General features: G+C 37.2%; 2 protein-coding genes across 12 annotated transcripts in view; one reads left to right on the top strand and one right to left on the bottom strand.

Moving 5' to 3' along the window:
• Window positions 1–16,941, top strand: part of PKD2L2 (polycystin 2 like 2, transient receptor potential cation channel) — a 42,091-nt gene extending 25,150 nt beyond the window's left edge. For all 3 annotated transcript variants that reach the window (XM_032336633.1, XM_032336630.1, XM_032336632.1), the window contains 6 exons: window positions 146–247; window positions 1,722–1,786; window positions 2,395–2,449; window positions 12,939–13,051; window positions 13,477–13,584; window positions 16,872–16,941. In XM_032336633.1, coding sequence (XP_032192524.1) covers window positions 146–247; window positions 1,722–1,786; window positions 2,395–2,449; window positions 12,939–13,051; window positions 13,477–13,573 — 432 coding nt within the window. In that variant the 3' untranslated portion in view covers window positions 13,574–13,584; window positions 16,872–16,941. The remainder of the gene's footprint in view (window positions 1–145; window positions 248–1,721; window positions 1,787–2,394; window positions 2,450–12,938; window positions 13,052–13,476; window positions 13,585–16,871) is intronic.
• FAM13B (family with sequence similarity 13 member B) overlaps window positions 15,062–25,932 on the bottom strand; it is a 73,455-nt gene continuing 62,584 nt past the window's right edge. For all 9 annotated transcript variants that reach the window (XM_032336614.1, XM_032336620.1, XM_032336617.1 and 6 more), the window contains 6 exons: window positions 24,658–24,741; window positions 24,341–24,436; window positions 20,788–20,871; window positions 20,536–20,699; window positions 18,966–19,067; window positions 15,062–17,421 (listed from right to left, as the gene is read on the bottom strand). In XM_032336614.1, the coding sequence (XP_032192505.1) occupies window positions 17,298–17,421; window positions 18,966–19,067; window positions 20,536–20,699; window positions 20,788–20,871; window positions 24,341–24,436; window positions 24,658–24,741 (654 nt within the window). In that variant the 3' untranslated portion in view covers window positions 15,062–17,297. The remainder of the gene's footprint in view (window positions 17,422–18,965; window positions 19,068–20,535; window positions 20,700–20,787; window positions 20,872–24,340; window positions 24,437–24,657; window positions 24,742–25,932) is intronic.

Genomic DNA, 25,932 nt, shown 5'->3' with positions numbered 1-25,932 from the left:
CTTCTCCCTCTGCCTCTGCCTGCCATTCTGTCTGCCTGTGCTCGCTCTCTCCCCCTCTCTCTCTCTGATAAATAAATAAAATCTTAAAATATATATATATAAAATAAAACTTTACTGAAATAATTATGTGATTATTTCTCCCCAGAACATGTTCTTGGCAATTATTAATGATACATATTCTGAAGTGAAAGCTGATTATTCAATAGGCAGAAGGCCAGATTTTGAACTTGGTAAAATGATTAAAAAGGTATGTCTAATTCTTTTCCTAATTTGAATGTTAAGACAAATCTTGTTCAGTTTATACTCTTGTCATTTGAATAGCACTTATACCCCAAGTAGTGGTGGGGGTTTTTGTTTTGTTTTGTCTAGGTCCAGTCTTGCTTTTATTTGTATTATTTCACTGCCAGGGAAGTGAGATTTCTTTCTGGCTTTAAAAAAGGTGGCCAAAACTATTTCAGATTTCAATATATCAAATAGCAATTGAGCTGTTTAATAAATGCAAAGCAGCGTTGGGTTTTATAATAAAACTATCCCTTCCCTCCAAAAATGTTCAACTTAGATCCTAGTAAATTTCTATAAATAATCTTAACTCAGAACTCCTTGGGCCTTATCTTGCTCACTTTCATGTTTCTGTTAATAGCAACACTCTTATCAGTCACCCTGGGCTTAAAACTTTGAATTTTTTACTCCCTGACACTCTGTTGCCAAGACTTGTGTGTCAAGTTCATCTCTGTGGTTTTTGTTCACATTTCTGAAATTCAAGGTCGTGCTGATTCTAACTGCCACCACTGGGTGAGAGCCCTTGGTACTTTTCCCCAGCTTGTCTGGTAACCTCTTCTGGCCTCTTCCCTGTGCCAGCCCAGCCCAGATATTACTTCTCTGCTCACAGTTCTTCAGAGTTTCTCTGGGCCTGTCAAAGAAAGTCCAAATTCTTTATCCAAACACTCAAGGACCTTCTCAAATCTCACGTCCCAACCTGTCTTTATTCACGATCACTGAACTATGTAGCATGTCTGTCTTCCATGCGCCCAGGGACAGCATGGTGTGTCCCAGCCAGTGTTTGACCACAGAGCTGTGCACCATCACTTGCTGTTCCTCTCCCCCCTGGGCTTCTACTCATGTCACTCACTGACCCCCAGCAATGTTCCCCCTTCCCTCGATGACCCTCTGTTCTCCCGGATAGAGTGGCATCTTCCCTGTCCTCTCAACAACTACCTCACCTGAGTTGTCAACAGAGTCATGTGTGTCCCATCTTGCTCATCTCTGCACAGACATGGCTCTAACCACATCACTTCACACAGGAAAAGTCCTAAGAGCCACCACGTGACTGGAGCTTAAAAACTCTGTCCAAGAACTCACCTGCAAAAGGAAACTAGTAATATGTCCCCCAGTGAGCTGAAGTGTGGGTTTTGCATCTTTTATCTCTTGATTATGATGCTGGATATATGCCTTAAAGTGTTAACATCCTTAAATGCAATAAATATTAGTAAAACTTTTCAAAGAATTTTTTTTCCAGAAAATATAAGCGGTGACCAAGTGAAAGAAAGATAATCATAGCACTGCCTCCATATTTCTTTAGGGTAGTAGTTCCTAGAGACAGGCATTCCATATTTCTTATTTCTTGATCAAAATTAAAAATTAATACAGTATTTATTACGTATTTGTATTACATATTTATTATGTATTTGTTCAAATCTTAAACTATTTTTAATTATGCCCAGAGTTACAACAATGCTCTTGAAAAACTGAGACTAAAGAAACCGGAAGAGGATGAAGACAAGAAAAAGTAAGATGACTTAATTTTTAACGTGGCATTTCAAACTGTATATTATATTAGAAACTCACAGTGAGAGTAAGATTCTGATTGCAGAACAATCACCACCCAGTGTGCTGATTCTAAATACGTTGTTGATGCATCATCCAGTAGTAACTCCTAATTCTGAGAGTGCCATGAGACTCCAAGCTAAGCTAATTAAACATTAATATTAACACATGCCATGCCACTCAGTAAAAGCTTTAACAGAAAGCTGGATAGAATACAGACCCCCTAAAGGTAGGAAAAAATTTTAGTCTGCATTAACTGCATTCACTTAGCTATCAAAATAAAAAATCTTTACACAAAATATTTAAGGATACCTTCATACCTGCTGAATCATTTTGGTGTCAAAATGCTTCCAAAACCCAAGCCTCTGACAGTGGGACATAATATAAACATTTTTTATAGCTAGAGATGACACTCTTAAGAACTTACTGATGACCACATTTTCCAAATAATTAGTATTATCAGAAGGACCAAAAATGCCATTCAGACACTTACTATAGAGCTGATTGTATTTAGTGCTGCATTTCCCTTTCCACTGTCATATGCCTGTGATTTTTATTTTATATTGTTAGTGAGAAAGGCGGAGATTTGGTTGAGCGAGCCAGAAGAGAAGGCTTTGATGAAAATGTAAGATTTTAACTTTCTCATAAGGATAACTTTATTAGAAACAGGCCTACAAAAAAGTTCTGATTAAGAATTGAAATGATTTGTTTTCTTTAGAGCAGTAGTTGCCACCTCCAAAAATTTCTCCCAGAATCCAGCTGTTTTGTTGTTTAGAACAAGTTATTTCAACCCTACATGCTACCTCTCTTATTGTTGCTCTCGGCCTACACCCTGGTCCTCCAGCTGTAGTCACTGTGGGATTATCACGTAGGGGTCAGTGAGTATACTCTATTGATATGATCATGTAATTTTTCTCTTGTAATCATTAATGTGATGAATCACTTTTAATGTTTTATACAGTTGACCCTTGAACAATGAAAAGCTTATGTTTACAAAGTCCATGTGTACGTGGACCCATGTAGTTCAAACCCGCATTGTTTAAGAACCATGTTGTTGAACAACAGTTTGAACTTGGTGGGTCCAGTTATATGAGGATCTTTTTTTTTTTTTTCAATAAATACAATGCAGTATTTACTGTGAATGTATTTTCTCTGCCTTATGATTTTACCAGTACACTTTTTTCTCTAGCTTACTTTATTATAATACAGTATATAATATATATACAGAATATGTTTTAGTTGGCTGCTTATGGTATTGGTAAGGCTTCAATCAACAGTAGGCTTTTAGTTGTTACATTTTTAGGGAGTCAAAAGTTATACACACATTTCTGACTGCACAAGGTTTAGCACCCCAGCCCCTGTGTTGTTCAGTGTCCGCTCTACATGGAGTGGAGTGAGGTTTCTCACTGTGAGATAAGGAAGTTATAAAAAGAAAAGGTTGAAGGTTAAAATAAACTTTGTGGTGTTGGATTAGAATTGTAGATGTGTGTGTGTGTGTGTGTGTGTGTGTGTGTGTGTGTCTGTATGTCTATAGCTCTATCCACTGAGAAGTCTAGAAGTAATAAGAGTTAGTTCCCTAAACCTTGGTTTCCAAATACCATTCTCTCCTAAAAAGGAAGCAGGGCCCCTTGGAGATATAGCTAAATTCTGGGGCTGGAAAATACAACATGAATCTGGAACATCTTGTTGAGTCAGAGAGTAAAAGTGTTCAAAGAATAATAAAGATATGTTAAAAGGATGCAAGGGTCGTATTCCAGTGCTCCCACTTGCCAAATCTGGGAATGTTTAAGAGCTATAATGCATAATAACGGAGAACCCATCGAATAACCTAGGAATCCAGGAGTTCATACTGACCTAAACACATACATGGATAAAAGCTGGAGGAAGAATGGACCTTTTCCATACCTCTCCACAAAATGCATATTAATTACAAAAAGAAAGGAGTTATGTCAGGGTATAGGAATATGGCAGATAAGCCTTAATCAGTAGGAGAAAAAACTGAAACCATACACCAGCTGGTAAGATGCTAAGAGAACACAGCATCACTTTAGTAACTCACACCAAGGATGCATAACATAACAAAATGTAACACAAAACTAAACTACTGAGGGACATTCTACAAAATAACTGGCCTGTGTTCTTCAGAAGAAGAAAAGTGTCAAGAAAGCCAAGGTAAAGCTGAGGAACTACACCAGACTGAATGAGATGAAAAGACAAATAGATGTAATGCGTAATCCTGGACTCTAGATCCTTTTTCTATATAAAGGGCACCATTGGGACAACTGACAAATTTGAATGGGGGACTCAGCATTAGAGGATAATAATCTATCAATATCAGTTTTCTGATTCTGATTGTTAAGCTGTGAAGGAGAACATCCTTGTATGCAGCAAATACACACTGACATGCTCAGGGACAATGTGACATTCATGTTGGCATCTCCAAATACTTCAAAGGAAAAAAAAAGTACTTATACTGTTCTTATCCCCCTACCCGAGCCACCCAGGCACCCCTTTGTACTGTTCTTGTAAGTTTCCCAGAAGTTTGAGATTCTTTTAAAAACAAAACTGTAATTGAATAAACCATTTCTGAGATAAAAGATGATGTAAATTGAAAAACATACTGTGTACCCAGGGGAAATCACCTAGAATGAACATGATATTCATCCAAGTAAAATATGGACTCAAAAGAAAAAGAAAACCAGGTTAACATGAAAACATTCACTACCACAAATCAACAGAACAATACCTACAAATTATGTAAGGAAAGAAAATGTAAGCCAAGCATATTTATTATCCAGCAGACTTGTGCTGCAAGTATAAAGACTCAAATGGTTGTCTGTTGTTTTTTTTTAAGATTTCATTTATTTGTTTGACAGAGACAGTGAGAGAGGGAACAAGCAGGGGGAGTGGGAGAAGGAGAAGCAGGCTTCCCGCTGAGCAGGGAGCCCCATGGCTTGATCCTAGGACCCTGGGATCATGATCTGAGTTTGAGGCAGACGCCTAACAACTGAGCCACCCAGGCCCTTGAATAGTTTTGAACATGCAAGAACTCAGAGATTACTGTTGTATCCCTAAGGAGTCTACAAGAACATCAGCTTCAGCTAACCAGAGGACTGGAGAAATTTTGGGAAAAGGGAGGGAGAAAGAAGATACAAAATAGAAAACATTGACTGATTGGTTTGAATATATAGCTAAAAGTTAAAGAATTATCATTTAGAGTTAATAATTAGTAAGAGTTAATTTTAGCATATTTAACAATACAATAAAACAATAAGAAATTGTTTCAATGATTTTAAAACACATTATCTTTTCACATTTTTTTTAATTTTATTTATTTATTTGACAGACAGAGATCACAAGTAGGCAGAGAGGCAGGCAGACAGAGTAGGAAGCAGGCTCTCCAAGGAGCAGAGAACCTGATGTGGGGCTTGATCCCAGGACCCTGAGATCATGACCTGAGCCGAAGGCAGAGGCTTTAACCCACTGAGCCACCCAGGCACCACTCTTTTCACATTTTAGCATTGTTAAAATCAAGATGTGCCTTGAGGTTGACAGGGTGTCGTAGGTAATTGGCAGTCTTTCTTTCTCATATGGTCCATAAACAATGGTGTGTCTTACACTAGACTCCCATCTTTCAGATACAATGAAACATGGTAATAAGACTAAATATAATTGTGTAATAGAGAGAAAGATGAGGAGGAAAAAACTATAAGCTCACATACTCAATGAACTTGTTTGATTCATTTTTGAAGGAACCAAAGCAAGAAGAGAGGACCCAAGTTGTATAAAAGGATATATGAATAAAAACAAACCACTAAAACAAAACCATATATACCATTCTAAGGGCAGAAGAACCAAAACAAAAGCAAAAACCAAAATATACCATGTGGTTCAAAATTTAAAACATACCATAAAACAGTATGACGTAACTGTAACCAGTTATGTCTGACATATCAGAAGAAGCAACTAAGCTTAATTTACTTAAAAAGAAAAATTTTCAGGGCGCCTGGGTGGCTCAGAGGGTTAAGCCTCTGCCTTCGGCTCAGGTCATGATCTCAGGGTCCTGGGATCGAGTCCCGCATCGGGCTCTCTGCTCAGCAGGGAGCCTGCTTCCTCCTCTCTCTCTCTCTGCCTGCCTCTCTGCCTGCTTGTGATCTCTGTCTGTCAAATAAATAAATAAAATCTTAAAAAAAAAAAAGAAAAATTTTCAGATTGAATCATAAAGCAACACCTAATTCTATGCTATATCCTAAAATATATACCTAAAGCAAAGTGATTCAGAAAAGTTCAATATAAAAGCATGAGCAAAGGTTTAAACAGATAAGCGAAAGGTTTAGAATATAAACTGAATATAAGTTAAGGCAGAATTCTAGACCTACAGCTCTAAATGAGATGAAGGGCACTTTATGTGCTAACATAACTTTAATAGTTATGATTATCTATGCACCAAATAATACAGCATTAAATTCTGTCAAGTATGGCCTACTAAACTTATAAAATGAGAAATAGGAACACTAAAAGTAGAGATCAGGAAAAATAAAAGGATAAAAACTACAAAGAAATAAAATGGGTATGGTGATTTTATAGTTACATATTTAACTTTGTACTCGCAGAAGATACATCTGCTTTTCAAAAACCCATTCATAAAAAATTATCATTATAGGGGCACCTGGGTGGCTCAGTCAGTTAAGCATCTGCCTTCAGTTCAGGTCATGATCCCAGGGTCCTGAGATTGAGCCCCACATTATGCTCCCTGCTCAGTGGAAAGCCTGCAGCTCCCTTTGCCCTTCCCCACAGCTCCCACTTGTGCTATCTCTCTCTCTCAAATAAATAAAATCTTTTAAAAAAATGATAATCGATTGAGCCACAAAAAACAATAAATTCCAAAAACTAGTTAATACAGAAAAAAGTTATTTAAAAAGCAACATAGTAAAAATACTTTAAAATCAAAAAATAAAAAGATTTAACCGACTTTAGGGGCGCCTGGGTGGCTCAGTGGGTTAAGCCTCTGCCATCAGCTCAGGTCGTGGTCTCAGGGTCCTGGGATCAAGCCCAGCATTGGGCTCTCTGCTCAGCAGGGAGCTTGCTTCCCCCTAACCGATTTTAAACTATTAAACAATTCTTGTGGTGCCTGGGTGGTTCTGGGTGGTGCCTGGGTGGTTACAGTGCCAGGTAAGCACTGGACTCTTTTTTTGTTGTTTTTAAGATTTCACCTATTTGACAGAGAGAGATCACAAGTAGGCAGAGAGACATGCAGGAGGGAGAGGGGAGCAGGCGTCCCACTGAGCAGAGAGCCTGATGTGGGGCTCGATCCCAGGACCCTGAGATCATGACCTAAGCCAAAGGCAGAGGCTTAACCCACTGAGCCACCCAAGCACCCCAGCACTGGACTCCTGATTTCCACTAGGGTCTGATCTCAGGGTTGTGAGATCGAGCCTTGCGTCAGACTCTGTGCTCAGCAGTCTGCATGAGTTTCTCTCTCTCTACCTTTGCCCTTCCCTACTGCTTGCATTCTCTCAAAGAATATAAATACTTAAAAATAAATAAATAAATACAATCCTTTTTAAAAAACTATTAAACAATTCTTGAATCAAATAGGAAATGCAAAATGAAATTGCAGAATTCTTATAAAAAACACCAAAAACACTATACAGCAGAATCTAGGAGAAAGTCAAATGCCAGAAGAAAATCAAGAGCCTTAAATTTATCAATAAAAATCAAGACTGAAAAACTGATTTTAGCGTGTAACTCAAAAAGTTAGAAAACAATAAATAGAAAAAAAAGAAATAAAGATAAAAACAGAATTAATGAGTGGCAAATACAAAGTTGTATAAATAAGTAAAATGGCTGGTTCTTTGAAAAGATGAGAAAAGATGAAGAAACGACTAGCCAACAAACACGGAATAAGAGGGAGAAAGCATAAACATGCATAGTAAGAAATTGCAATGGGAGAAATAATGAAGAAACAAGTTTCTCAACAATCTTGAGGAAGAGTAACTGGAGAAAGAAGAAAACTGGAGGCATAATACACCCTGATTTCAAATTATATTGCAAAGATGTTGGGGCATCTGGGTGGGTTAGTCAGTTAAGCATCTGACTTGATTTCCACTCAGGTCATGATCTCAGGGTTGTTAGATCAAGTCCTGCATCTGGCTCTGTGCTGGGCATGGAGCCTCAAGATTGTCTTTCTCCTTCTCTCTCTGCCCTTCTCACCCCCAGCTTGTGCTCTCTCTCTAAAAAACAAAACCCAGAGCTTTGGCAATCTAAATATCTGGTATTTGCATAAGAAGAGACACAACAATGGAATAAACTAGAGAGTCCAGAAATAAACCCTCGCATATATGACCAATTTATGACAAGAGTGACAAGAATTTACACTGGGGAAGAGACAATCTCTTCAATAAATGGTGCTGGGGAAACTAGAGAGCCACATGCAAAAGAGCAAAACTGGACCAATATCTTACATAAAATTTACATAAAATTAACACAAAATGGATTAAAGACTTCAAGACCCAAAGCCATAAAATTCTCTTGGAAGACAACATAGGCAGTAAGTTCCTTGTCATCGGTGGCAGTGATTTTTTGGATCTGAAACCAAAAACAAAGGCAGCAAAAGCAAAAACAAAACAAAAGCAAAAACAAAACTGACTACAGCAAGCTAAAAAGCTTCCGTGTAGCAAAGGAAACAATTAACAAAATGAAAAGGCAACCTACTACATAGGAGAAAATATTTGCAAATTATACATCTGATAAGGAGTTGCTATCCCAAAATATGTAAAGAACTCATACAACTCAATAACAACAAAACAATCCAACTGGAAAATGAACAGAGGATCTGAATAGACATTTGTCCAAAAAAGACAGAGATGGTCAACAGGTACATGAAAAGGTGCTCAACATTACTAATCACCCGGGAAATGTCAATCAAAACCACAATGAGCTATCACCTCCACTAATCAAAATGTCTGTTGTCAAAAAGACAAGAGATATCAAGTATTGTCAAAGATGCGGAGTAAAGGGAACTCTTGTGCACTGATGGTGGAAATGAAAACTGGTGCAGTCACTGTGGAAAACAATACGGAGTTTCCTCAAAAAGTTAAAACTGGAACATATGATTATCAGTAATTCCACTTCTGGGTAATTATCTGAAGGGGATACAAATGCTTAATTCTAAGAGATATCCAAGCCATGTTCATTGCAGCATTATTTAGAATAGCCAAGGGATGGAAATAACCTAAGTGTCCATCAATGAATGAACGGATAAAGAAATGGATATACAGAGAGGAATATTACTCAGCCATTAAAAAAAAGGGAAATGCGGCCACTTGCAACAATATGGATAAATCTAGAGAACGTTGTTTTAAGTGAAATATTTTAAGTCAGAGAAAGATAAATACTGTATGATCTCATATGTAGAATCTAAAAACAACAAACAACAAAAAACTGAACTCATAAATAGATAACAGACTGGTGATTCAAGGGGAGGAGAGGTGGAGAGTTGGTAAAATGGGTGAAGATGATCAAAAGGTACAAAATTTCAGTTATAAAATAAGTTCTGGGGATGGATGTACAGCATGATGATTACAATTAATAATACCATATTATATATTTGAAAGTTACTAAGAGAGTAGATCTTAAAAATTCCTATCACAGGAAAAAAAATCTGTAACTGTATAGTGATGAATGTTAACTATTAACTACACTTACTACAGTGATCATTTCATAATTTTTACATATACAAAGTCTTCATGTTGTACCCTGGAAAAAAATCACTAAAAGACTTTTTTGTATAACTCTATGCAAATAACACTTGGAAAATTGAATGCAGTGGGTAATTTTTTTCTGAAAATAAATTCACCAAATCTGAACCCAGAACAGAGTTTACAAAGGCTAAACAAATCTACTCTGTAGAGTATAAAGTCATCAGAGCTACCTGAAAAATAAATCGGGCCCAGAATGCTTCACAAAGGAATTTTATCAGATATGTAAGGAATAAAGAGTTTCAATCTATTTAAACTGTTCCAGAAAAAAAAGGAAAATGGAAAACCTCCAAATTACTTTTATAAAATGGCTATACAGTCATTATGTAAAATGACTATATATGTGTATGTATATATACATACACACATAAAAATAACTATATATATACACACACACACACATATCACTTCCAAATTTTTATCAGAAATCCTACATAAAGTATTAGCAACAGAATCTAACAGAACACAGTCACGATTCAACAGGGTTGAAAGACTAGATTGGTTATCAACTAATTAACATAATCCATTCCATTAACAGATCCAAAAGGAAAGTTGCATGATCATTTTCCACAGATGCTGGGTATTTGATAAGCTTAAGCATCCAATCTTAGGGGGACAAAAAAATTAAAAAAAAACCAAAACAGAACAGAACAAAACAGAATCAATGGACACTTCCTTGATATGGTGAAAACTTATTTATTTCACCCCTAAGCTAGCACCTTACTTAACAGGGGAACAGTGGACATGTCAGGAACAAGAAAGGATATACTGGAGGGATCAGCCAAAAATAATTAAGAAAAATAAACTAGAAGTGTAAGAATTGGGAGAGAGGAGATATAAACAACATTTACTTGACATATGATTCTTTTAAGTTTCCTAGGTATGCATGTTTCCTAGGTATGCAAGTACAAGAATTCAATATAGCAATAATAAAAAATAATTTACATAATCAAATACTCTGTAATAGCAACAAAATAGAAAATGCAAAAATAAAATAAAAACAAAATAGAAAAGAATTAATGTGTGTTTAAAACCAAGATAAGAAAATTTAATACATCCCTTAAAGACACAAAAATACATTTGATCAAATATGAATATATACTTTCAGTCAGGACCTAATCAGGAAAATGGAATACACATTATATTTTTTTATTTATTATTCTTTTTTAAGATTTTATTTGAGAGAGAGAGAGAGCATAAAGGGAGAGTGAGAGGGAGAAGCAGACTCCACTGAGCAAAGAGCCGAGGACCCTGAGATCATTACCTGAGCTGAAGGCAGATGCTTAATGGACTGAGCCACCCAGATGCCCCACATTATATATTTTAAAAAGAAAAAAATTACTGTAAGGAACTGGTTACATGGGCACTGGAAGGCAGAAAAAGTAAAAACACTGATGCAGCTCATACTGTAGGAAGATGCTACCACACCCAAGGCTAAGGTTGCAAAAAGTGAAGCTATCTGAACCTCATGTTAGAGAAGGAGCCTACGGAGCTGTTGTTCAGACCTCTGCAGGTAATCCCCATCGCACTCCTGCTGCTACTGTTTCTGAGGGAGTATGATGAGCCTGGTTCTGGGAATGCCCAAAGACCTTGAACTGCAGTAGCCAGGTGCCGACCACAGCTGCTGGCGATGACTACCATTTGCAGAAATAATGCTGAGAGATGAAAACCCAAATCCTTCACCCTGCCATCCTCCACTAAGGCAGAACCTAACAAGCCAGTAGCCAGAGTCTGGGGAAAGAGGTTTGTAAAACCTGAGACCTAGAATCATAGAGCATAAAAGGGCAAATTTTGAGTTAAGAGAAATCAGCTAAATAGTAGGTCCAGAAGACCCTTTTGGCTATTTAGTATACACATTTGAACTCGCATAAAATGACATTAACTATCTTTCATGGTTCCATCCAATAAAGTAGAACTATCCTTTATACAAATGAAGGCACTTTTGTCCTCTCCCCTGAAAGGAAGCAGCAAAATCCCAACAGTAATTGTGTCTATCTCTGGGTAATGTTAAGACCTTTCCTAATGATATCACAATTCCTTAAAAACTTAATGTTTAAAACTACATATACCCTGAGATCAAGAGTTGCATGCTCATACCGACTACACCAACCAGGCATCCCTAAACTACAAAGTTTATTTCTGGACATAAAACAGGAATCCCCCTGAGAATTCCCTGGATACCAAATATAGCCCTCTCTGCAATAAAACTAGGAAGATTGAAAGCCATCCTTTCCTACTTCTGCTATGTTGGTTTACAGGACACTGTCTGATAATCTCTCTGACCAGAACAGCACACATTTATCAAATAGTGTACCAACTTAGGCATCGCCATCCTCTCTGGGCCAAGTCATCAGAATCCTTATAAAGGGATCAACTTTGGTACTTCACAGTATTGCTGAAGCAGGGCAGTATGGTTCTGATTCACTGAGAAGTCTGTGGATCATATCTGGGTGCAAGGTCTCTCTCTCTCTTTTTTTTTTTTTTTAACATTTATTTATTTATTTATGTATTTATTTGAGAGAGAGAGAGCACACAAGCAGGAGGAGTGGCAGGCAGAGGGCGAAGCAGGCTTCCTGCTGAGAAGGGAGCCCAATGTGGAACTCAATCCCAGGACCCTGGGATCATGACCTGAGCCAAGGGCAAACACTTAACTGAGCAAGCTACCCAGGCACCCCTCCTCTTTCCTTTTTTTTTTAAATTAAGTGCTGTCCCTAGTTTCTACAACGTAAAGAGTGCATTTTTCCTGAAGTTGCGGAAGTATTTGAACACTAAAAGGGAAGTGGGTGGTAGTGAGGACAAAACACAGGAAGGACTCTTAAGGAGACAAATGTAGCAACAAGAATTTTCTGTTATGAGGAACTTATTTTGGGGTCTGTGGGCAGACTGCAGTGCACAATTGATGCAGTAATCCTGAAAAGGGGACTGGGGGCTGATAGACAGCAGATGTCTGGCTTTGAAGCAGCTAGGAGGGCAAATACCCACAGATATACTTGGAAATACATTTGCTTCATTACACAGCAGTAGTACAGAAAAGAACAGCTCAGCTTCACCCAAGTGAAGAACAGAGAACATGAGAAATTCAGCTGCAGAGTCAGAGGGGAAGAGGCAGTGTTCTCGTTTAGAGGCTTGTTCTCGTTTAGAACAAGCTGATATTTAATTTAAAAAAAAACCTTAACTCTGGTGAACAGTTCTAACATCAAGCCCTCTCAAGTGAATCTGCTGATGCACAGATCTTAAAGCGAGGAAGGGCAAAACTCCAGTGGGGCTCAAAATCACAGCCCTGGAGAGATCAGTTTAACATGATCAACCCCATGATGCTTGGGTACCAACTATGCTTGTCCTCTGACTTGACAGGAGATTGAAAGTGCAAAGCAGATGAAAAAGTGGAAAGACAGGCTTGAGAAAAAGTATTATTCTGCAGAAATTCAAGATGACTACCAACCAGTCACTCAACAGGAATTTCGAGAGTAAGTGTATGTTCTAACCAAGAACCGTGGGATATCCTGATATGGGGACTGAGGCCATGAGTTACGTTTTTTTTCCCCTGAAACTAGACCTTACCGAGATGACACTGCTTTTCTCATCTTTTTACCTAACTTTGAAATTAAACAGAAAGCCCAAGACTCTATTTGTTTAAATTTAAGGTGAGAGTGAAACCAATTGCTTTTATCCTTATTATCTCCAAACAGGTACTGCCATTTATATTTGATATGCATAGCAAACACTGTTCTCCAATTTTAGAATAAAAGATCCAAACTTGGCCACACTAGGCATGTTTTAGAAGCCTGAAATACTATTCTCCCACTCCCAAGTACTTCACGAATAACCTGCTGACTCTTTAGGCACAAAGGTATGTTACTCATTCTCTGCTTCCTTCTAAATTATTCTCTAGACTCTTTTTATATGCCGTGGAGCTGGAGAAAGAATTACACTATGTCAGTCTAAAACTAAACCGAGTGATGAGAAAGATTTCAACTCTACCAGCTTGAGAGATGTGCAGGTGAGAACCTCTGATATGATCACTGAGGGTTTTTTTTTTTTTTTTTTTTTTTGGTATCTTTGAGCATTTCTAACAAAATTTATCCTTGTACTATTTACTAAACATGTCCCCATTACAGGTACATTTTAAAAAACACTACACCACCTATCAGCAAACTATCATCGGAGTCTATGATAAGCTCAGAAGATTTCCAGAAATTAAGTACCCTGAATGAGACCTACTATACAAGCTATGTGTATTACAGCACGTGTCCAGAGTTAGACATACAGTTAGACATGAAGGATTTTTTTTTTAAAGATTTTATTTATTTATTTGACAGAGAACACAAGTAGGCAGAGAGGCAGGCAGAGAGAGAGGAGGAAGCAGGCTCCCTGCTGAGCAGAGAGCCCGATGCAGGACTTGATCCCAGGACCCTGAGATCATGACCTGAGCCGAAGGCAGCGGCTTAACCCACTGAGCCACCCAGGCGCCCTAGACATGAAGGATTTTATTAGATTCATTAAATTCTAGCAATGTGAAGATAAAGTACAAAATAATGCTGCTTATGGTTCATGGGGAAGATCTCTAATTAATAGGTGACTAAGTAGGTAAAGACAGTTTTCCCAGGGTTACCTAGAATACAGAAACTGTTGATTTTTTCATCACATACCAGGTTCTAACTTCTTCTGGCTACAGATAAATTAATAAATACTTGGGATTTGGGAAAAACATTCTGTAAGACCCCAAATAAAATAATCTTACCTCCATTCTTCCCAGTTTGAGGTCACCTAGAATAAGCTAAAATGTAGAAGACCAATCATCTACAAATATTTCACTATTATTTTTAAATTGTAAATTCATCCAGAAAGTTCCTAAAGTAACTCATTTAAAGTTTTATAAAAGTTTTTCTTAACCACTCTAAAAAGCAAAATATACTTTGGAATATAAAGAGCAAGGTAGGAGTATCAAGGTTATGAGAAGCCAACTTAATGTATGAGAAGTAGGGATGGGGGTATTGCAAAAAGCCCTGTCTGGGTGGTTGGCAAGTTGTGTGAAGTAACTCTTTTAATTTCTTTAGTGGGTTACACAAGCCCTCCTAGAAGAGCCGTATGTTCTCTTAGCCCAAACAACATCTCTGACCATAGTACTCAACTTCCACATTGATGCTCAATAGATGTTAAATCTACCCCCCTCCCTCCGGCTAGCCTCTTCTCTGAGTAAACTGCACCTCAAGTTTGCTCAGTAGGGTAATTCACTGCAACAAGAAATGCTGACTGTTCTCCCTGCGTATCTTCTCCCTAGATTTCCACACGGCAATCAACATAGCCTTTCCTTGTCTTACCAATCCCCAGAGCTGTAGCCAGTCAAGTGGTTTACCAACCCTGTTGTCCCCCAGTATGGTCCCTCGCTGAGGTAACTCAAACAAAGCCTAAGAACATTAAGGCAAGGAAACACTTAAGGTCTTTTTAACATCTAGTGAAAAAAAAAACAATAAACATTTACATGACTTGGAACATTCAGGTTCTTTTATTACAAAAGTCTATACAATGAAGTGCCAGACACAGCAATGCAATTATATTGGTGGTCATATATATCTATATATTATTTGTATATAGATATAGCTTTTACTTGGACCAAAGTAAAACTATCACAAACTGCCTAATTCTACTACCTACTGCTCAACTATGACACACAATACTGTCACATAGCATGTAAGTGCTGCCATGCCACTTGGATCTATTCTACCTGCAGCCAAACACGAACAGTGAATAACCAACACCATGAAGCAGCTGTTAATTCTAAAATGAAACCAGTCAGGCCACTGACTTATAAAAATATGGTACTCATATAGATTTAGCATTATAAAGAAGGAATATATTATTTAAAACATTTAAATAGTGCATATGGACATTTTTGCATGTGGTATATAAAACATTCATATAAAACAATATACAGTGCACATTAAATTTGATGTTTGGATATACTCCCTTCTAGAGACTGAAAGAAATTAAATGCACACTGCATGCTGGATTCAAATCAAAGTGATACTTCTTTTGGCATTTTCAATTTCATTTTTTCTAGGTACACATTATGAATAACCTAGCTGTATCAAAAGGAAACCACACGAAAAGGGCTGGATTTAGTGCTTTATTCCCCAACTACATGTTCACCACCAATGAACATTCCCCTCCCCCCCAAAAAAGGCATTGCACACACAGGTGAAATGTGAAATCCTAGACACACTACTTATTATCAAGCTACTTCATGTGCTTACTATGTAAGAGTGCCAGAAGTCTGAGGTTCATGCTTCCCTCACTTGATTAAAGAATGTCACAGAAGTCCCCATTTTTATATGGAACTGTTAATATCAGCTAGTTAAGAAAACCATGCATGAGTCAATGCATGCAAAACATGGGCACAAAGTGAGACATCAATCCAAAAAAGCACCAGGAAAAAAATTAACACTTACAATAAGCCTGACCAGAATATGCTGTTACTGACTATATTCTTAGCTCAAATAAAGTCACCAATTTGTGAAAATGATTAGCAGAATGATACCAGAAGAGTACTTGAAGAAAAGCCATGCAAAGCCAAAGGAAAAAAAGATAAGCTTAAGAGTATATGACAAGGGGCATACCACTACAGAACTGCTTTAAACAGCATGTGACTGAGCAAAAGGGCTCCTTGTCAGAGGGTGTTTTCTTTATGGATTTTTCTAATTAAAAAAGAAAAAAAGATGCAACCCCCAGAAGGTACACGTACAAGTGCAGTGGTACAGCCCTTGTGAAGAATGTATTTAATTCAGGCATAATGATTCTTTCGTCAACTTAGGCCCATCTAATTGAACACACAAATCTGAGCACCATCCGTGTTCCTACATAGACATGGCTATTTTCTCACATTATCTGGAGGTGGGTAGGGGGAAAAAATACAGGATCTGATCCAGACAAATCACATCATCACCAGCTAATAAACAGTAACTGAGGAAACAAACAGAAACTTATGTCCCGTAGGCAGCATGTGATATGATTCAGTTCTGTGTAGGATGTGTGGTGTGTGTTTTCACTATACTATTAAACAAGGTCACTTTTTGGTCTGCCCTCTGTTATCTTCATCCAGGAGCTGTGTGACCACTGAATTGCAAAATTTTGCTAACATACTACCTGTGAGAAAGTGTCACTTTGGAAATTAAACAGAAATGTATTCCACAGTAGGACTTGAAATTTCAGTTGATTTTGGTTTTCTAAGAAAACATAGGACATAGTTGCATATGTGCACATTTATAGGCTTTTCTTTCAAATTTTCAGTCATTCTGTAAGAAAAAGGCAACCGAAGAATTCAATGTGAAGATGTTCCTCTCAATTTTCTTCAGTAATTTAAAAAAATAATAAAAATAAAGTTGGTGATAACAAAAAGCTCGTATCTCCAAAGTTCTTGAAGTTGAAAGAATAAAGTACTAGTCTTTTGCTAACAGGGTGTATCTGTAGTACTACAAAACAATGAAGAAAACTGATGTTTGCTAAAGGTGGAGAGAACAGTCTGTGGTTAATATGGAACACCACGCTCCCTAGAGAGGGTCTACTTACCCTCCCATCTTTCTCTAGTGGCACCACAATCAAGTACAAAATGATACTCTCGGAGTGCCTGACAAAATGAACTCAAGTACCAGCCAACACACGATGATAGCTTCAGGAATACAACTGATTTTTATGATGTTTTCAAGGAGCATATTTTTATATGGATTTTGAAGAATCTTGTTTGCTGATAAGAACTTCAAGAAGCCTGAGTTTGGCTTTAATTTTCTTGTACTCCTTGTACTCCTCAAGCACTGGAACACGATCTTCTTTCTGGGCATTCCTAGGGTAGAAAGTAAAATCTGTAATATTCTAGAAATCATTTGAAAAATAAAGTCCCAGAAGTTATCCTAATGTTAGAGACAATGTTACCAAATGTAAATTCAAATAAAAAAAATTCCTCTGCAAGAAAGAACTAGCTCCCCCCATCTGCAAGAACATTCCTAAAATACTTCTGTTTTTGATTAATTTCTCTACTGACAGATTAAATAATGCTCAACTTAACAATGATCACTGCAGAGAACTAGGAGGTAACTAAATATTTTAGTAAGATACACACTGCTAGACTCTGTCAGGTCACTAAGTGTATATTAAGTAGCAGAGGAGTACAGCCTGTCATTTCACACATTTAGAAGGTACTTGAAAAATGCATTCTTAAACAGTTTTTTTTTAACCGTTTTTGCCAACTATATAGAAGACTCAAAGCAAATAAATAAATTTTGGAATTTTTAATGTAGCTACTGGCTTGGTAAGACTACCTAGTTACATAAACAGAAAAACTTTTCTGAGGTCTAAGAGAATGCTCATTTCTGGCCACCATCTGAATTAGAATTTATTCTCCTTTTTAAAAAAAAAAAAAAAAAGCTTTTTTAAATTTATTTATTTATTTGACAGAGAGAGAAAGAGCACAAGCAGAGGGAGCAGCAGGCGAGAAGCAGGTTCCCTGCTGAGCAGAAAGCCCGATGCAGAACTCAAACCCAGAACCCTGGGATCCCCACCTGAGCCGAAGGCAGCCGCTCAACTGACTGAACCACCCAGACGTCCCTGTTTTTCTTACTTTTTTAAAAGAGTTCCACTGGGTCAGCTATGCCCAAGTTAGATAAAAGCACATACCATACTGTATTTTAGAAGCCCACTGTTGATTACCACCCTGTTATACATCTTAAAAAAGGGAAGCCTGGAATGGCCCAACATGCAGCCTAAGCAGCAACGGTCTCAGTCTAAGAATACACACTAGCTGTGAGAATACCAGTCATGTTATAAGGACCCTTTCTAAAAGGAAAAACAGGGGCGCCTGGGTGGTTTAGTTGGTTAATCATCTAACTCTTGATTTCGGCTCAGGTCGTGACCTCAGGTTCGTGAGATCAAGCCCCACATTGGACCTCCATGCTCAGCAGGGAGCCTGCTTGGAATCTGCTAGAGATTCTTTCTCCCTCCCTCTGCCCCTACCCCTTCTCTCTCTTTCTAAAATAAATAAATAAATCTTTAAAAAGAACAAAAAATAAAAATAAAAGGAAAAAATCTTAATTCACAAATACTTCAAAAAGGTGAGAATGTAGACTTCAAAAACACAATGTAACTGCCATTCAACCAAGCCTCCTAGGACATCTGAAATATTCTATCAGATGTTGCTTACTCTATCTCTGACTTCTTGCCATTAATAGCAGGCCTTCAAAGTAAAAAGGTATGTGTTCTACTTTTATTTTCAATGGTAATATCGTTATATGCACAATTCACTTCTATTCCTATACCTCCCTTTAATTTAGCATATGGGCACCTGTAAGTTCAAGGAGAAAGAAGACTCAATTTTTGTGATGTTCAACAAACCTTCCATTCTGTTGATAAAATGCTTCTTCAAATTCCCGTAATGTTTTGCGTAGTTTCTTTTTTTCAGCTCTGGCTTTCCAAAGTTGTTCCAGTAACTCAGGCCTAAAATTTAAATGGGAAAAAAACATTATTCAAATAACACTGTGATTCTTAGCAGGGGTTCAAACCTTGGCTGCAAACTAAAGTCAGTGGGGAGCATTTAGAATATCCCAATGTCTAATCTACAGCCCAGACCAACTAAATGTAGGAATAGCTGCAGGTAGGGCTCTACATCAATACTGGAGGGGTGGGGGGGGATTTTTCCCAGGTGATCTTAAAGTGAAACCAAGACTACTATGGAAAACAATATGAGGTTGCTCAAAAAATTAAAAACAGAAATACTGCATGATCCAGTATTTCCACTACTGGGTATTTACCCAAAGAAAACAAAAACATTAATTCGAAAAGATGTATATACCCCTATGTTTACTGCATCATTATTTACAACAGCAAAGATATGGAAGCAGCCCAAGTGTCAATCAAAAGATGAATGGATAAAGATGTGGTATGTGTATGCGCGCGCACACGCACACACATACACACGGAATATTACTTGGCCATAAAAAAGAATGAAATCTTGCCATTTCTAACAAGGAGGAACCTAGAGGGTATAAAGCGAAATGATTTAAGCCAGAGCAAGAAAAAGAAATTCCCTATGATTTCACTTATATGTGGAATTTAGAAAAAAACAAACAGTAACAGTTTCATTAATACAGGGAACACACTGGGTGGCTGAGAGGAACGGAGCTGGGCTGGGGTTAGGTAAAACAGGTGAAAGGGATTAGGAGGCAAACTTCCAGTTATAAGTAAGTCACAGAGATGAAAAGTGCAGCATAGAGAACACAGTCAATAACACTGCAGTAACATTGTATGTGACTACACTTTTTGTGGTGACCACCGAGTTAACAGAATTGTTGAGTCAACCATGCTGTATACCTGAAACTAATATAAGCATTATACGTTAATTATACTTTAATTTTTTTTAAAAAAGTGAAGCCAGGGCTGAAGACCACTGTCATACACCATTATCAGGGAGAGAAGATGATAGAGAATAAAGGTAACTCTCCGCTGGTCCCAGCATTCTATTATGAAACAAATGTCAGATTTTAGTTTCTTTTCTTTTTTTTTTTTAAAGATTTTATTTATTTGTTTGACCGAGAGAGATAGCACAAGTAGGCAGAGGGGCAGAGAGAGGGAGAGGGAGAAGCAGGCTCTCCACTGAGCTGGGAGCCCGATGTGGGGCTCGATCCCAGGATCCTGGGATCATGACCTGAGCTGAAGGCAGTCGCTTAACCAACTGAGCCATCCAGGTTCCCCAGTTTCTTTAAAATTTTTAAAACACACTAATGTTTAGTAAAGAAAATGTGAATGATGACAGTTATATACCAAACCCTTTAAAAGAAAGAGGCATATCTCTTGAGCACACATTAATTCCCTCCAAGTGCCTGATTACTTAAAACTGAATTTCTTGGCATGTAATTTTCATTATACAAATAGATTTTTTTAAAAAATCACAAACCAGCATACATACATAGAAGCTGCTCGAGTACTTGACAATCGGAGATCCAGAGCAAGTTTTTCTTGATTTTCTTCAACATCAGACTCAGAGTTTTCCAATGAAGATTGTGCCTGTACAGCAGTTTTCAGGATATCAGTTAGCTCAGAGGACAGGGTAACACCATCTTCTTCTTCTTCCTAAAAAGATATCAAAAAGATAAACAAATAGGCCATGGCTCTCAACTTTTTCTTTAAGAAAGATATCAGTGAATGATTTAAGGATTACCTTGATTTCTTCAAAAAAATGGGCAGTTTCTCCTTCTATGATTGGTTGTAACATCTGACCCCTTCGCTTGGAAGATGGAGATCCCTGTAACAATCAACATGGTTTCTACTTTAAACACTTAAAGCATTCAAAGAAAGCTTCATTCACTATGGAACAGATACTAAGCTTTATATTCAAAATCTTAACCAAACAATTTATATTTTTTTTAGGAATTCCTTAGTATATTCATTTTTGTGAAGCTTTCTTGTTATGTATGCACACAAATGCTAAATTATCATTAATGTCTGGATAGCCTAAAAGATCTCATTCAATAAATAAAAAATAGGAAAGTATTACTTGTAATTTTATTCGGCACATTTTCCTTTTTAAAGAGCCGTCAACTTTTTTGGTCTCGGGACACCTTTAAACTCCATTTAAAGTAACAGCTTCACTGAGATATAATCCACATACCATTAAATTCACTCCTTTAAAGTGTCCAATTTAGTGGTTTTTAAATATTCACAAAGAACATTGTGAACATTTTTTAAAAAATCACCTCTAATTCCAAAATAGCTCATCATCCCAAAAGAACTCTGTACTTATTAGTTACTAACTCATTTGCCCTCTCCCCCTATCCTGTGGCCAGCACTGATCTATACTCTCTCAATGGGCTGGCCTATTCTAGCTATTTCACATAAATGGAATCATAAAGTATGTGGCCTTCTGTATTTCACTTCTCTTGCTTAGCACTAATGTTTTTAAAATTAACCCATGTTGTAACATGTTATTAGTACTTCCATTCCTTTATGGCTAATAATCCATTATATGGATATACCACATTTTGTTTATTCATCAGTTGCTGCAAATTTCATTTTTTTCTACATTTTAGCCATTATGAAGGATGCTGCTATGTATATTTGTATGCAAGTTTTCATGTAGACATGTTTTCAATTCTCTCAAGCATATAACAAGGAGAACTGCTAGGTCAGATGATAACCCTGTTTAATTCTTTGAGGAAATGTCAAACTGTTTATCAAAGTGGGTGTACCATTTTACATTCACCAGCAGTGCATAACGTAAGCATTCCAATTTCTCCACATCCAGTCAACGCTGTTATCTTTTCTCATTAAAGCTATCCTAATGTGTATAAAGTGGTATCTGAATGTGGATTTATTTGCATTTCCTAATAACTAATGATGTTGATCTTCTTTTCATGTATTTAATGGCCATTTATATATCTTCTCTGGAGAAATGTGTATCAAATCCTTTGCCCAATTTTTTTCAAAAAGATTTTTCTAGAGAGAAAGCACAAGTGAGCAAGTGGAGGAGAGGCAGAGCAGGAGAGAGAATCCCGAAGCTAAGTGCAGAGCCTGAAGGGGGGGTTCAATCCCAGGACCCTGAGATCATGACCTGAGCTGAAATCAAGAGTCAGGTGCTTAACCAACTGAGCCTCCCATGCACCCCTCCCCCATTTTTTTAACTGGGTTATTAATCTTTTTATTATTGAACTGAAAGAGTTCTATATACTCTAGATACCAGTCCCTTATCAGATACATGATATGCAAACATTTTCTCCCATTCTATAGGTTGTCTTTCCACTTCCAAAAATGTCCTTTGATGCACAAAACTTTTTGATTTTGATGAGGTCCAATTTATTTATTTTTGTCAGTGTTTTTAGTGTCACATGCAAGAAAACACTGCCTAATTCAAGGTCACAAAGATTTATTCTTCTATTCCCTATTAGTTTTATAGTTTCAGTTCCTACATTTAGGTCAGTGAACCATTCTGAGTTAAATTTTGTGTCAGATAAGGGTCTACATTCGTCTTTTTTGCGTATCAATACCCAACTGTACCAACCTCATTTGCTGAAAAAATTCTTTCCTACCAAACTGTCTTGGCTTAACTTTTATACCTCAAATTTCTCTGTACGATAATCATACTTAGGCATCTGTAAGATCTAGTCATACTTGCTATAGCTTCAGTTTATTAAAAACAAATCTGTGGAGTTCCAAAATTATGTTCATAAAATTCAAAGACTATTTGAATTTGAATTACGAATGTCAATGAGACACTAAAATGCCTTGTAATCAAAGGATAAAATCTGTATTAAATAAATTGTTGTATGTGCAGACTATAACCTATACAGGATTCCTTGCTCAAAAAAAATTGATTATATGTAAATCAAATAGTGCTGAGATGACCAATTTTTAAAAAGCCATTTTAAAAAGGAGTATTTACTTGAGGTTAAATAAAAATGCTCAGAAGGCCAATGTGAACCTTCTAACAATGAGTAGTAGTAAGGTAGTCAAAGCCCAAAAGAAATCCCCATGCAAGTGGCTATTGATTTAAAAATGACCTTGCATGCCAGGGTGCCTGGGTGGCTCAGTGTGGTTAAAGCCTCTGCCTTCAGCTCAGGTCATGATCCCAGCGTCCTGGGATCAAGCCCCGCATCAGGCTCTCTGCTCAGTGGGAAGCCTGCTTCATTCTCTCTCTCTGTCTGCCTGCCTCTCTGCCTACTTGTCTGTCAAATAAGTAAATAAAATCTGGGGGAAAAAAAAAAAAAAAAATGACCTTGTATGCCTAAGCAAAGCACAGTTCCAATAAATTAATTCCTACAAAATGGTTCAAAATGGGCTACATGCTGTTTTCTATGTGAGCCTGAGAGAAATCTAGAGTCCTACTACCTACTGGTTAATTTGGAGACAGCACTAATTTGCACCTAAGTATTAAGAGTTTTCACAAATGTAAAAAAGCATTATTTTGATAATTCTTCATTTAAAAAGATGAACTAGGGGCGCCTGGGTGGCTCAGTGGGTTAAGCCTCTGCCTTCGGCTCAGGTCATGATCTCAGGGTCCTGGGATCAAGCCCCACTTCGGGCTCTCTGCTCAGCAGGAAGCCTGCTTCCTCCTCTCTCTCTCTGCCTGCCTCTCTGCCTACATGTGATCTCTGTCAAATAAATAAATAAAATCTTTAAAAAAATAAAAAATAAAAAAAAATAAAAAGATGAACTGAAAGAAATCATTTTATTAGATTGTGCAATTAAATCTTCATGACAGCCATCATAAAACTGATGTGTTTTCAAACACAAGAATTTAAACTGAAACAAACTAAGCCAGGGTCTGAAGTATGTTTGTTTGTTTGTTTTTTAAATTTTTTATTTTTTATAAACATATATTTTTATCCCCAGGGGTACAGGTCTGTGAATCCCCAGGGGTACAGGTCTGTGATGTTTTTTTAATTCTACAAGGCAGATGATCCCGGGCATATACTCCTCAGTCCCAGTTTCATCATCTGTGAATTGAGGCTATCTTCTGCTACCTGTTGTGACTTGTCAGGATTTAATGATATCTTCTTCATTTAATGACATACATAAAACACTTTTACAAGTGCCTGGGAGATGATAGGTAGGCACTGATTATTAATTGCCTATTCTTTAAAAAGCAGTAACCTCACCTTACAAATACAATTCTTGTTACCTTAGCTGTATATTTTTCCAATACACCACCACAATATATTTTTTAAAGGATAAGTTTTGGTAAAACGAATAGACAAATCTTCGTGTGTTTTACTCACAAGAACAGGAGTGATGCTAACTCTTGTCAGCATCTGTTTTACAAGTCTGTATCTCTCATAGAGAGGTTTCACAATGTGCCTTTCTTCTCTGGTCACCTAAAGTGAAAATATTAAAATTACCAAGTCATCAGAAATTTTAAACATTAAGCAACATGACTTTCTCCCAATTTTAAGAAGTTATTTTAAATAAGTAGACAATCTCTTAAACGGACGAAGCAATGCTCTACAAAGCAGCTCCGAAGATGTGGGCCACTAAAGAAATTTGTCCTCTTTGTTAGGGCAGAAAATCAAATCTCTTTAGCAAAAGAGACATTTACCGGCCTTCCATGTTGACTTTCATAGTAAAGAAGACTTTTTTGGAGAGACGTTTTCTCTTCTATCAAATGATCTTTTGTCATTTTCTAGAATTTAAAAGAAAAAACAAAACAAAACACTCTCATTGGCAACATATTATGTTCCTCAATCCCACAATGTAAAGAATTAGGGTGAAAGGGCAGCCCATCACCACTCCAGCCTAGGCTAACAAGAAATAGAGCCTTTCCTTACAAATTTGCAGAGAGTAGTTTTCAATCTCTTGTAAAATCTGGTCTCCCAGTAAGTAGATATCCACTCTCTTTGGTGGCTTACTTCTATTTTATCTGAACAAATCATGAATACCGGCTTGGTAACCTTGGATAAGTTACTTAAATTCTTTTTGTCATATAAACCAGTATTTCTACTGAACAATTAAAATCTGACAGCAGTATAACGGAAAGATCCTGAAAAAGTACAACACTGCCAATGTGTGACCTAGACTTCTCATCTATGAGCTCAGTTTCCCTTCCTATGACACTTTGTTTACACTGCAATACTAACCTCCTACCTTTTAGTACTCTAAATTAAAGAGGAGGAAGGACATCCTAATTTATTTGCCCAAAGAACCTTCCCACTTTGTTTCACTGGCCACCTTTTTACATGCCAATGAACCAATGTTCCACAGAATACCTTTGGATTCTAGACCAAATAAATTCTCATTCCCAGGATTAGATAATACTGCCCTGTTTCTCAGCAGAGTAGAACAGAGGTTAAAAAAAAAAAAAAAAAAAAAAAAAATCACTGGATATAACAAATATAACTTTAGATTATGTAAATCCAATAGAGAACAGCTAGGGGTAAACTGTAAAACACTGATTTCAACGTCAAGCTTGCACCTTAAACCTAGGACAAAGTATCTGAATAAAGCTAATCCAATCAAAATCATTTCTAGAAAAAGGGGTGGAGAGAGGGGAAAGGAGGTTGGTTGATCTGACACAAAACTGAAAAATAAAAAAGCTGAGGGAAGGGAGTGATCAAAATTTCTGATCCAGCCCTGTTCAAGGGAGACAAACAATCCAATATTTAAATCATGAAAGAGGTATACTCTGTTGTCAAGGCAGGAATAAGCATCAGGGTTCATCACTGCCTACACAAAAGTTCACATGCGACCATCTCTGTACTATCCCAGCAGACCTCATTTAATAAATAAATTGGGTTGCCAAACGCTTTTGACCAGGACTCCCGTAGGCATGGGCTCTGAGTAATGGTTTTTCAAAAATATTCATTTATTCAATCCT

Source organism: Mustela erminea, chromosome 3, assembly GCF_009829155.1.
Source record: "Mustela erminea isolate mMusErm1 chromosome 3, mMusErm1.Pri, whole genome shotgun sequence".
NCBI classification, from domain to species: Eukaryota; Metazoa; Chordata; class Mammalia; order Carnivora; family Mustelidae; genus Mustela; species Mustela erminea.
Note: the sequence above shows the minus strand (reverse complement) of the source record. Positions and strands in the feature narration are given on the sequence as shown.